The sequence below is a fragment of the Hetaerina americana genome, unplaced genomic scaffold, assembly GCF_022747635.1.
Source record: "Hetaerina americana unplaced genomic scaffold, ioHetAmer1.1.p SCAF_5, whole genome shotgun sequence".
In the NCBI taxonomy this organism is placed as follows: domain Eukaryota; kingdom Metazoa; phylum Arthropoda; class Insecta; order Odonata; family Calopterygidae; genus Hetaerina; species Hetaerina americana.
In genome coordinates, this window is record NW_027287095.1 from 125,238 (window position 1) to 138,508 (window position 13,271).

General features: G+C 36.8%; 2 protein-coding genes across 5 annotated transcripts in view; one reads left to right on the forward strand and one right to left on the reverse strand.

Moving 5' to 3' along the window:
- Window positions 1-1,684: 1,684 nt before the first annotated feature.
- Window positions 1,685-3,854, reverse strand: LOC139694374 (peptidyl-tRNA hydrolase 2, mitochondrial-like). Of its 2 annotated transcripts, none has more exons than XM_071592883.1 (3): window positions 3,655-3,854; window positions 3,440-3,526; window positions 1,685-2,004 (listed from the first exon to the last, which is right to left on the reverse strand). In XM_071592883.1, exons 1-3 carry the CDS (start codon window positions 3,787-3,789, stop codon window positions 1,720-1,722), a joined length of 507 nt encoding a protein of 168 aa, XP_071448984.1. In that variant the 5' UTR covers window positions 3,790-3,854; the 3' UTR covers window positions 1,685-1,719. The 2 variants fall into 2 exon arrangements, with proteins under 2 accessions (XP_071448984.1, XP_071448983.1); XM_071592882.1 differs by having other exon boundaries at window positions 3,649-3,854.
- Window positions 3,855-4,816: 962 nt separating this feature from the next.
- Window positions 4,817-13,271, forward strand: part of LOC139694373 (probable phosphorylase b kinase regulatory subunit beta) — a 65,250-nt gene continuing 56,795 nt past the window's right edge. For 2 of the 3 annotated variants that reach the window (XM_071592878.1, XM_071592879.1), the window contains exons 1-3: window positions 4,817-5,239; window positions 5,386-5,492; window positions 10,023-10,158. In XM_071592878.1, coding sequence (XP_071448979.1) covers window positions 5,226-5,239; window positions 5,386-5,492; window positions 10,023-10,158 — 257 coding nt within the window. In that variant the 5' untranslated portion in view covers window positions 4,817-5,225. Of the gene's footprint in view, window positions 5,240-5,385; window positions 5,919-10,022; window positions 10,159-13,271 lie in introns of those variants that run through there. The other variant, XM_071592880.1, reaches the window with a different exon arrangement.

Below are 13,271 nucleotides of genomic sequence, written 5' to 3' on the forward strand. Positions count from 1 at the left end.
ATTCCTGAGGTTGGAAAAACCCGCCAATAAATTAAATTAAGCATATGAAGATTTTTTTCAAATTTTTAGCGTGGCCTTTAAGTGTACATACGTTGACTTCGGGGGATGATAATCGCACAGATAGTTACAGGAAATACGTGAGGAATGCGACAGACAATTTGGCATCCAAAAGTGGAAGGACCAAATATTATTGACACGTGGATTGGTTACTACAGCAACAAATTTAGTATTCATAATCTTATAAGCCGTTTTATGTATCTCGCCTAGTAATTTCATCTTTCTGCTTCACTGTGTATCTCATTCAACTGCTGTGTAACCAAGTCTGTCGCATTTGAATATATTTCCGATAATACTGATGACTTTCTAACATTATCTTTACCATCTTCCAGTAGTCTAAGTTCTTTTTTAATTATTCAGACCTCCCTTTTGTCATCTAAATTGCTTTCAATCCCAGGCAACCATTGCTGGAACCGTCGATTTAATCTTTCATTTGGGCTTCTTTTGCTAGGTGTGAACAAGAATTCTGGTATATTCATCTATCCAGATATTCGCCTTTTCTGGTGTGAATAATTATTTTCATAATTTTATTTCCATCTATTTTTAGCAGTTATTTCCGTCCCTCTACAAAAATGGCATTCTTTCCTCAAAGGATAATTTAACTTCTTAATTGTTCAAGACTTAGTGATTGATTTCTATCCCTTAAACAGTAGTCACTGTTGCAATCTTAATCATAACAATTATTTGTTTTAACCAAGGATTTTTTGCTTTTGTTCTAGCACTTTCAGGTAATGACTGGCTATGTAAATATTTTTTTCACTGTAATTCATACCGCATCAAAGGATCACATATCAGGTTGAAAAATAAAAACTTGTTTTCTTAGAAATTTATTGATTCTTTCAGCATGGATTAATGCAAACAATTCTAGGAGTGACATTTGAAAATAGAACATCATTTTACTTCCAGGTTACACAACTCTTGGAGAGTTCTCACATTTTCTAAGAGAAACGGGTGATTAGCTACTACATGAAGTAATACTGCAGTGGTTTCTAATTCCACAGTGCAGTAACTAAATGGTAAAATTGTGTTGTTACAATACCTGCTTCTATACAAATGTCTAATGAAAATGTTGACCTCCTCTCAGTCTCTTTGATAGTGGAGGTATATATTTGACTGCACCCGATTGTTGAGTCACGGCAGCATCATCTGGCTTAATGGAAATGTTGGCCAACATGCCCCAAGGCAGACCCATACCTTCACACGTCAGCCCTTTTTCTCAGCAAGGCATGATATTGTAGCTTATAAAACATTTTATCATCCCCAAGTGAAAGTAGAACTTCCAGCGATCAAAACCTACCCTAGTTTTTAGAGGTGTACAGCAGCAATACAAATCCTGCGGAAGGAGCATTTCATGAAGCAGCCAGGGTTACCTTGCTTTCTTGTGCACACATTTCATTCATACTTTCGTGAGTAATATTTACTGGAAGACCACTAATTAGACCTAGTTTTAACCTTGCACCCCCATAAAGATCTTTAAAATTTCCCATTATGGTGAAATAATTCTTTGCATTCAGAGGCAATTCTGCAGTTTTTAAGTGATTGACAGAACAAATTCGTGGGGAGCACTGCTCTCCACCCTTTCCTCACAGGTTTTTGAGTCTTTGGATCTCAAAAAGCAGTAGCCGAATTACACATAGTGCATAAATATTTATTTAATGGTAATCAATACAGTCTTAAGTGCCCAGTAACTTGATCAATTAATTCTACAGGTCCTGGCCCAATTCCTAAAACTGTTGTCGTTCCTGGTGAAACTTGTGTTCTTCCAGCATCACATATGGGACTTACAATGAGCCCAAACTGAAGTGCATCATTAGCTAGTCTTTCCAGCTCCTCAAATTCGTCACACTTGAGCACTACTTTAGGCTGCCCTGTTTTACACCACTTCTTCAAAACTAAGGGCTGTTTCTTAAGTGATACTTGGTAGGCATTCACAGCAGCATGCGAACACTGAAAAAAATATTTGAACAACGATTATTTAAAATGAAAATCCTATCAGCTAAGAGATACTGTATGCACACAAATAATGGCAGTAGGTACAAAAATATAGCACAACACCGATAACTGAACCATGCTAACAAATATGTATAACGCACCAGGGGAATGGAGATTGTTGAAATCTTTAAGAGCAAGGTTAGTTGTCATAGTCAAGCCATAGTAAGGATGCATAAAACAGTGCTTTGTTTTTAGTTTAGGATGCACCTTGGCTCAACATAAAGAATTCCACCATGCCCTATCATATTCCACTGCATTTGCCTCGGGTTTGTATCAAGTGAGCTTCATGGGGAAAACATTGAAGTACACTTTTTTTTAAACTTCCTTTTGGAGACCTGTGGTATAGGTGGTCACCACCAATGGAAATTACTTAAATATACAATTTATAACTAGGACATTTACTTTATATAACCTTAAGAGTTTGGAGAATGTTCGGAAAGTTATAAAGATCAAACCTTATTATGAGGGTAAAAAGAAACTTTACACTTCCACAATAAATAAATTTATTGTGGAAGTGTAAAGTTTCTCTTTACCCTCATAATGAAGGAATTCCACAAAGTTAACCCTGAAACTGTTGTTAAAGAAGATCAAACCTTGTTATTTCACATAATTAACAAAAGCAAAGATTACCAAATAATTTCAATGTTCCTGCCATTAACCATAAAATTAGTATCATATTCCTCATGGAAGTCCAAACTATGGTTTCAAATCGCCACTATACATTTATGATCTGTAAAGAGCAATTTATGAGTGAACGTTCTGTATTCATTGACAATATCAATACACTCTACTGCTCATATATTGTCCACCGCATTCTTTGATCTATTAATATTTGTTTCCTAATATTCAAGATAAGCCATGAAAGGCCTCGACCAGTATATGTTGCTCATTCAATTTTTCAATACCAATCCTTGGATACTTTCCTTTTGCCCCTCAACTTCTGCATCGAACATCTGAGTCTTAACCTTAAATTAGTATTCCCTGCCACTTCCGAGGAAAACTTTGGGTAACGAATTAATAAAAGCAACGGCCCATTACACAAATTATACCTTCATACCATAGTCATTTACAATAATTTCACCCCTTTTCGATTGATAGCGTTATGAATAAAATAAAATGAACAATGCATGCGGTGAATTGATTGCCTTGGCTACATTTACATGATTTGACAAAATGATTCAACTACACTTTTAAATCTGGCACCATCAGGAAGCTACTGTCCGATTTAATGACAGATTTTGGGTACCACGTCCAATTTTATTCGTACCATCAGTGAATTCTGAAGCCTACAGCAAAAAATAATTCTTAAGGCTTTGCTCACCTATAAGATACCATCATGAAAAAGTGCTTGAGCAAAATTTACAAAATTAGAAAGGACGAGAAAATTTACCTGAGCAGCAGCTTTTCCTTTTCCCATTTTTAAGTCATTGCGAACAACGACAACGAATTTATATTCACCCGACGCCGCAGCATCGCACTGAAAGAGGAATAGCATTATTGCCGTCCCATATTGTTGTACGTACCTAATCATCACTGCCACAAATTAATATCATTCTTAAAGCTAGCCTTTCATATTTCAACTTATGTTCGTTCTACTACCCTTACTATTGATTCAGCCGCCTTTACTTCTGGGTTTCTATTTGTATACCCGCGAGCCATTGCGATGCACAAACCAAAAGCAATACCAGACACAAAAGAGGGATTGATGACGTGAGTCAAGATCGTAAAAGTGTCAATCATTGTAATAAATTTTGAAATCCCACAAACAACGGACGCAGCAAATTTCCGACATTAGCCGAACACGCGGTTTATGCCTTTTCGAAGCGATATACGTAGGCGTACCACATTAACAAAAGCATCTGTAACTGCAGACTCCTTAGCACAGAAATATACATTTTATAGAATATTCCATATTGCTTAGATGTAATATTCACCCATTTGTTACTAAATTTATTTGAATAACTGACGTAGAAAAAAGTTAATGTTGAGTAAAGTTGTCTTTTGTTTACACGGCGAAAAATACAATTTATTTTTTGATGGTAAGACTGACTATCGAAACTAATATCGACCAAATTGTTGCGATATTTAAGCCCGTTGATTTGGTTTCATGATCATCTTTGGAACGCAGAAATAAAAGTTGCTCCTTACGGTTGTCTCTACCTTCTATTTGTTGTAAGCTGACATTTATGAAGTGTTTTACAAACAATGTGCTAATAATGCCACTTATTTGTGAATGATAGCGACTGAATAGGAAAAGTCTTAGCCTAAAATCTTCCATTCCAGTACTATTTGTTACCTGATTTAGATTTGGTTGCCAGAATGTTTTTGTCGTTAGAAGTGACAATATCTGATCACTACTTCAAGCCATATTTAAGAATTTTGCATTCTACCATTTTTTTCCTTCCTCTGGTCCAGTAAATTCCCCGAAATCTTTCCTACCTAATTCAGCCCAGATTACTCTACCAATAGTGCCTTCCTCTTCGACCTTTCTCACTAAAGCTACTATCATTAGGAACTAACTTTCTCACATCCAAACTGATCGTAAAATTGTCATGAACGAGAAACTCAAAATGATAGCATTACAAATTTTAATTATTCTGAATAGTGAAGCTGATCTACTGTCTGGTATAGGATTCATTATTGGCATCCAGCTGTGGCGTGAAGGTGATCAAGTCCAGCGATTAGAATAATTTTAATTTCCTAATACCTCTATAAATGAAGAGCGCTATGTGCGCAATTCTGTTCTCTTTAACCAGTTGACGATCGTTGAGGCGGAAAGGTCAGGGGGTCGGGGCTGCGTTATGTGTGTTTTTTTACTGTTCCTCAAGGTGCTTGTCTCTTCTTCATTGAGGCTCTCTGACGAGCGTGGCAACATCTATTTAGTATCGACATATGAAATATATTAATAAATGTGTCTGAGTTGCACTGTTCTAGAAAGATCATGGCTTTCTTCCTAATAGGGTTAAAGCTGTAAGACGTCTTTAACGTGTACATGCTCTATTTTTAACTATTTTTTTATGAACGTGCGAAGTAAGGTGAACCCTATCATAAATCTGTGGAATATGTTAAACGGATCTCCTTGTATCATCCTATAAACTTAGTGTGTACTCTACTGGAAAATTTCTTTGAAACTTCTATATATTCTTCGGGAAAACAAAATTGCCTTCCCTGTCAAAATGATGTCACAAAGGTTGGTTAAATGTTGTATCTGTTTTCACAATTAAGTATTCGCTGGCCAAAAATTACTTCCCAACCCTTTGTGCTACTGTGATTCTTTTTTTCTTTTACCCCTCTAAATTAAATTACTTTCTTTTCCATGCTTAAATATTGGTAAAGAAATGAGAGGCACGGAAGTGTCGGGGAAATCGATGTGGATCCTCACGTAAAAATTACGAGAAAGTACGAAGAAACAGTTCGAAAATTGGATGCTCATTATGGACTGGGTATGATTTATGTCGTGAATTTATTTGTATGGTCTGCATTTTGTTTATTTTCCATTAATAACGGCTGACATTTAAGTACAAAGAAAACAAACTTCCCGTACCAACTAAGTCATGATTCTAAGTAATTGGTAAAGGAATGCGAGCACATCAGACGGAAAGATTAATGAAAGCCATGTTCTTTAGGTACAATTTGTGTGCTGTTCCTCAATCAGCAATACTGGTCCATTCGTAAATTTGCTCATTATACCTTGCTTATGATTAAATGATTTTGCGTACAGTTGTAGCAGTAATTCATTCTTGTTAGTCATTAACAAGCATATAACTAATGTGGTTATTGTGTTATGAATGTTGGGAAATGTACGAAAGATTTATTTATGAAGATCAAATATTGCCTTAAGGCATATATAAATACCTTTGAAACACATGGTAAATATTTAGTCAACATAATAAATTGTTTATAACTCTAATAACCTCTTCATATATGTGTATTTATTATCTCATATCCTTACCTTAATTTCTTGTTCTAAATATTATCTCAGGGTCTTCTTGTATTCATATTTATTTTCTTTTTTCTTCTTTTTCCATTGTTAATAATGCGAATCTTGCTTCTATTTTCCCTTCTGCTATGTTCCTAACCATCATATTTTGGGAGATGGGAGTAAGAAAATTTCTTAACTTAATACATTTTAATTATAATTTGTCCATTTCATCACCCAGTAAGAATATATACCGTATAGTATATATTTCAAGATACAGGCTGATGCGAAGATACCTGAAAAGACAAAAAAGTGCCGAAAAATTGGCGGTGAAATACAGTAATATTATAAGAGGATTCTATAAAGAAAATGTTTCATTACTATCATCTACCTTAACGTTGAAATTCCATTAAGTGACACCCATTCCATGTATTATTTATATGGCCTCTTCCGTTTCTACTCGTGTGCACTTCCTTTGTCTCGTTCCTGTTGTAGCGTAATTGGTAGAGCCTTCAGCTACTCACCTGAGGCCTGGGCTCATCACTGGGGAGACCTGTTTTGCTAAAGCTGTGTGATAGTAGATCCTCCTCATTTGCATACCAAATTACTCTGAGAAACCATAGGGGAAATAGATGGACGGCATGGGGAACAGTTCCCATCCCTTGATATGAGAATTCATATGCATATGAGATGAATTCATGATGAGTATGAGATCTAATGAACATATGGATGAATACCAGATGAGGTCTATAACCTTACTTATCAAAACAGCATTCTGTTTCTCAAAGCTACAAGGGTATTTTAGCAGTTCTCTGAAAAGTTAAATGCAATATAAAATTTCAAGTTGACACACTGTGCAGTGTAAGAAAGTTAAAAGGTCTGCACTATTTAATACTATCAGCAGACTTCTTGTGTGCAAATTGCTTGGCTTGACTGACTTGCAGCCTTGAGAAATGGGCCACAGGTTGATTGCTTTGATTTATCTATTTGGCTTTCAGCATTCTTGAAAAGCCAACTGCTTTTAAATACAACTACTCATCTCATGTAAAGTTTTTCATTAGTTGGTATGCCTGATATTGTAAATTGCAGCATTCCTCTTGAAAATTTTCACTAAACTGCTTATCGTTTTTAAAACATTGGTTTTTGACCATGGTTCAAATATGACAGATAGGGTATACTATTTTCATAATCCATTGTCCAATTTTCCTATTCATTCTTCCCTAAGCCATCTTATTCATCTCCATCTGTCATTTCCTCACCCCTATTTTTCTCCTCTCTCAAGTTCTCCTGAGACTTTTCGAAAGGTCCAAACTCAGGAAAAAACCTCAATTCCTTTATCATTAACCCTCTCTCACCATTCTCTTCCCCAATACCTTCCCCTCATAGCCATTGCTATCCTTACCTTTTAGTGCACATGGTGGTCATTCTTTCTCATCCTAGGAGACAACAAAACATTTGCCCCAGTTTTTATTTTATTTATAGGAGCTCCTGTCTCTCCTTTATGTTCCACAAAACGTTTTGTGCAATGCTACTGGTGGCTTCAATTAACTCAACACAGCTTCCTACCCAGCTTCTTTCATCAAAATTGCTACCCAAGTGCCTATTTTTCCTACTCCTGTCCTATCTTCGTATTATATTTATCCATTATTGTACATCACCCGTGTATTCATAATAATACTAATCTTCCTGACATTATCACACTCATCCTCATCACATTCCATTGAATTTCATCATCATGCACCTAGCTGTTGGCTATGGCAAGTCAGAATTCGCAGGGGAAAACTATCTATTCGCAATTATCACTTTTTTATCAGTTCATGCCTCTCCAAGGGAATAGAACCCAATAGCCTCACTATCTCTGTTCCCTACTTATGCTCCCTATGTTTGTGATTTCACCAAAACTCTAGGTGCCTTTTCATTCTAAGATTCATGTACCTACTGCCATCACCTAGTTGCTGCACACCCAATATAAGTCGGTGTGTGATTTTAACCTTTGGAAGAATAAATGAATACATTATTTAAGTAAGGTCATTTTTTTGCATACACTGAATGTAGCTCCTACGTAAATGATATAATTTAATATGCACTTGCTAAATGTTAATTTTACTGAAATTTTGGTGCAGGCTTCCATGGTGTTTCATGATGAGTTGCTGGAAGGTATTCGGTGTTCCACCACGTTGGTTATCTCCAGATGAAGTTCCACCATGTTAGTCATCTGAAGACAACCAATGTGGCGAAGCACTGAAAGCCTTCCTGATACTCATAAATTATACGAATTGAGCTGTTCAAGTAATTTTCATGTCTGTTTGTGTGACAGTTAAAAGCAGAGGCCTCTCTTCCTGTACAAACCACTCAATATAATCCCATCACCACGTATGGAAAAAATTAGACCTAACTGCTTTGTTCAGCCTCCACTCAAATGGCCCCTGAACTTACCTTAACATGTTCTCCCATTAGTACCATTGGAAGCAGTACCAAGACCTATGGAAGAATCTTGTTTCCTCAGCCCATCCAGTGTTCATCTGATACCTATGAACTAAGCAAAGGCCTCAAGGTTTTCACCCACCCTAAAAGGTCATTCTTTTAAATCTAATTGGAAATGTAATCCAATTCTTTCACAATATTAAATGGTTTGCCTTTTGGAACAAAAAGGTCAAATTTCTCTCCTAAATGAATCCAAATATCCACCATATCCAGCAATGAACCCAAAGCTTTGCCCTAAATTTATCTAATAGAAATCTTTTGCAATCTTCTATTGAGCTTGGTGTCTGATTCTAATATCCTCTTCTCCATAACTCCAGTGTCCAACCTCACAATGGCTAGAATTAAGTCACTCAACAGCCTCAACTAAGACATGCTAATGACTGAATCAACAGTTGTGTTCCAAATGAAAGAAAAATTTATAAATCCAAGCTATCTGCCAACTCTGTGACACTACAATGTGTCACCCATTGACCTTTTGACCAAATTCCAGGAGATTGCTACAATAAAGCTTATTATGACTTATTATTTTGTTATCTGCTGGTAATCAATCATTTTTTTGCCATCTTTGATAATTCCTCATGATTTTGCTCACTCTAGGTACAACTTTTTCTTAAGTTCTTCCACTACTTGATTGAATTCACTTCTCAATGTATCTGAGCTAGTGTTATCTCCGTCCATTTTCCTTTCATCTGCACATTAATCCATCTGATGTTTCTGTCCTTGGCACAGATCTATAATATTTTTCCATGTGTTTTTCTAAGTCTTCATCTTTTCAAGCATATTTCCATTCTCATCTCTGATTTCACTTTGTTTTTCCTTCTTGAAAGAGACATCTTACTAAATTTTATTCTACTTTGGTGTTTTCCTTCATAGCTTTGTAAATGACTACTGCAACAGATTTCAGTATACTTTAGTTTGATCTTTTTGTGCCTCCACATGACTTGACTAACTCATCTTTTTCTAGGGTTCTTGTGTTTTCATCTTTCTTCTATCTCTTAAATGCGTACTAATCATAGTTGGATGTCTCTTTCTTATTTGTTACCCTTCCAAATATTTTATTTAATTTTTTAAATATTATATGCAAGGCTTGTATTTTATTTTTCTTGTTATTGCCTTCATATTATATACTCTTGAAATTAATGATACAATCTGTTCAATGGTGTCTATAGATCTCATCAGTTATTTTCTGTAACTACATTCCATCTGCAAAATATACCATGCAACTGTGGTCTCCTTTCACCTTGGTTTCTTTGAATTTTATTCCTAGAGCTTCTCGTATGATTGGTCTGATTCTATGATGAATAGTGCTGGCAAAAGATTCCAAGCTGGTCTGCCTTTATTTTTGCCTTCATATATTTCAATCTTTCATTTTGTTGTCTAAGTACTTATAGATTTGTTATATGGGTAATTCTTCTGTTTAATGTTTAAAATTGAGAAATTTTATTATAATATAATATGCACTCATGAACAGATATGAATAAAAATTCATAGAATTGGGCATTTACGAGTTACATTATCGTTATTATAAAGGAAAAGTATTTTGATTAATTAATCAATTTTAAATTTGCAGTTAAAAGGCAGCTCCTAAGGTACCAGAGCTCAATAACAGGATTGTTTCCTGTACTGTCTACTGATGAAGAAGTTGGGAGCATTAGAGAAAGCATTTATTGTGCTGCAGCTATATGGAGCCTTCATCAAGCATACAGGTATGATTGTGATGGCAAAATTGAGTAAGATTTGAATTCCATTCTTTTTTCTTAACCTCCCTTTCTTTTTTTATTTATGAGCCTTTTGGCTCAAAAGGAAGTGCTTGTTTGTAAATAGGATTGCATGGGGTGACTTGTTTTAGCTTAAAACAATATTCACACTGCTATTGTTGTTAAAAGTTTTATTTACTTATGATTGGAGTCAATAGCTCGAGTAAAACAAAGAAAAATATTACAAAACAAATGGGTCGAAGGTTAGGAGCCAGATGGAAGGTAGTCCATGCAGCATCTTTAATTAAAAATAGCAATTTTCCACAAAAATAAAATTTGATGATGTAGTAACATTGAAACCGGTCGCATTAAATTTTATTTTTGTGGAAAATTGCTATTTTTAATTAATCATGATATTCCACCATATCACGCCTGAAACGTCTCTTTTCATGCAGCATCTGTTCCTCAGTGAGGCGGCTGCAATGGCGTCTGAACCCAGTGGGGCACAGGCCATTGAGTGAAGGTGTCACATTAAAAAAACTATTGAGGAAGGAATGGGAAACCACCTCAGTTATTATTTCCAAGACCTTTATGATCATGCCCTTGACATTATAGAGAATATCAGTCATGGCAACTATGGAGCTCGGCTCAATCGGCCGTGTATCGTGCCCAGCAGTGGTAGAGGTAAGGCTTCTGCAGTTGCCATCTCACAAAACCCTCGCAAAGGAAAACCGACGGAGCGGAACAGAATATGCAGGAGAAGACCGAATTAGTTAGGATAGGAATTTGGAATGTAAGGACAATTTTAAGGGCAAGAAAATTAGAAAATATTAAGTGAGAGATCGAAAGAGGAAATATATGAGTAGATACTTAAGGTCTATGCTAGGTGAGATGGGAGGATAGCGGGGATTACTGTAGTAATAGTTATAGAATAATATATATAATATATAGTGGAGGGGACGAGAGCCAATGAGGGGTTGCCATAATGTTGAATAAAAAGGTAGGATTAAGCATAGTCAACATAGAGCAAGTAAAGGATAGGATATTACTAGTAGAGATAAAAGCAGAACCAACAGACATGGTCATTGTTCAGTTATACATGCCACCAAACAAACATAAGGAGAAAGAAGTCGATCAGATACACGATCAGTTAGAGGACATATATGTGTGTATTCCAGCTGGGAAACATTTAATAAAGATGGGGGATTGGAATGCGATGATAGGCAAAGGAAGAGATGGTGATGAGATGGGGGACTACAGTTTAGGTACAAAGAATGACTGCGGGGAGAAAGCAATTGAATTCTACAGGAAACAGGGGTTAGTCATCGCCAACACTTGGTTTAAACACCACAAATGGCATAGGTGTACATGGAAAATGGCAGGTGACTGATATGTATCAGTGAGATTATATTCTAGTTAGGGACATGTTTAGGAACAGTGTGAGCAATTCAGACAGCTTTCCCGTAGTGGATGCAAACTCTGATCACAATTTAGTTGTTATGAAGTGTAGTGTCCATTTCAAAAAGATAAGGCAGGGGTGGTAGATTAGGAAATGGAATGTAGAGGCATTAATTGGATGGACGAGGAAAGAGTATAAGCAGGCTGTTTAGAAAATCCTGGATGAGGGAAAAGAACTGAGTACTGTCAAGGAAATATGTAAATATATCAAAAAAGGATATCAAAAGCCACAAAAGAAACTAAAGGAACCATTATTGGGGAATGGACAAGGAAACCATGGATCACAGATGAGATGACAACAAAGATAGATGAGAGAAGAAAATGGAAAAATGTAAACCCAGAGTTAGGCAGAAGGAAGTACAAAGAGTTAAATAATAAATTGAGACGGGTAACAAATAAAGCAAAAGAAGCACAGTGGAAGATGCAGTGTGAGGCTGTGGAAAGTTTGCTGAGGAAGGCTGGTATTGGTGTGCTATACAAGAAGGTTAAAACCCATGCTGCTTCGTGCAATTAACGTTGCGTAGGTGTGTTGATGGACAACTGTTTCGTCCCCAGACCTGGAGGTGTCTTCAGGTCAAAGTGATCTGCATTGCGATTTGGCCGCTATATATAGGAGATGCCGACTGGACTGGAGCACTCTAATTGACTGTTTCATGGTGGCAAATAGGAATCACCCTTTTCCATGTGGGAGTCAGGGTGTAGCCATTCTCACGGTTGAAATTGTTGGGGTTCTTCATTATTTCTACCACTTCCCGTATGAGTCTCGGAAAATAATGCCTCTCTCTTGCCAGCACTTTAGTTTGGTTGAACTTAATTGTGTGTCCGGGTTCTGACCACACATGTTAGGTAATTGCCGAGAGTCGGAACTGTTTTCTGTCTGTGGCCCTTTGGTGCTCCTTGGTCCTGCATCTGTTGGATTTTCCTGATTGGCTGATATAGGACTTCCCACACGTGCACTTGATCTTATATAGGCCTTCGTGCAAGAGATTGGGGATTCGGTCCTTCGGCTTGGAGATGATGTCGCTGATTTTTCTTGCTGTGGAAAACCTAGTTGTTACATTAGGTTTCCGTTGGAGTTTACTTATCTTTTTAGCCGTTCAGGCTGCATACGGGATGGTAGCAAATGTTGTCGGTTTTTCTTTCCCAGGCTTCTCTTCGCTCTGTTTCTTGGCCAGAATCCCTTCTTCTTTTCTTCTTTGATGGTCCTTTTTGGGACCATATGTTCTGGGTATCCATTTTTCCCCAGCGCTGAGATCAGGTATATCTTTTCTGATGTGAGCGATTCGGCATCTGAGATGGCTTAGGCACGATGAACTAGTGTATTTACTAGCAAGCTCTTCTGGGCAGGATGATGGTGTGATCGCAGGTCCAAATACTGGTTGTTATGGGTTCTCTTGTGGTATACTGCATGGCCAAGGCTGCCATTAGATTTTCTGCTCGCCAACACATCTAGAAGAGGCAGGACACCATACTGTTCAATTTCCATGATGAATTTGATTGCAGGATGATGCTGATTTCGGTGTTGCACAACTAAAACGCATACATTTCATACCTAAAGAAGGTTAAAACACTATCAGGAAGTAAAAAGGGAAGGTCTGTGTTAATAGTTAGAGATAAGTTGGGTGAGATATTAGTTGAAACAGAAAAGATCCAAGAGAGATGGA

What these genes read in the sequence shown, in the direction of transcription:
- LOC139694374 (XM_071592882.1), bottom strand. Translation starts at nt 3,789, where the DNA reads ATGATTGACACTTTTACGATCTTGACTCACGTCATCAATCCCTCTTTT. An exon ending in CGGCTGAATCAATAGTAAGG is followed by an intron (nt 3,527 to 3,648) that starts GTAGTAGAACGA and finishes TTCCTCTTTCAG; the next exon opens with TGCGATGCTGCGGCGTCGGG. An exon ending in AAGGAAAAGCTGCTGCTCAG is followed by an intron (nt 2,005 to 3,439) that starts GTAAATTTTCTC and finishes TATTTTTTTCAG; the next exon opens with TGTTCGCATGCTGCTGTGAA.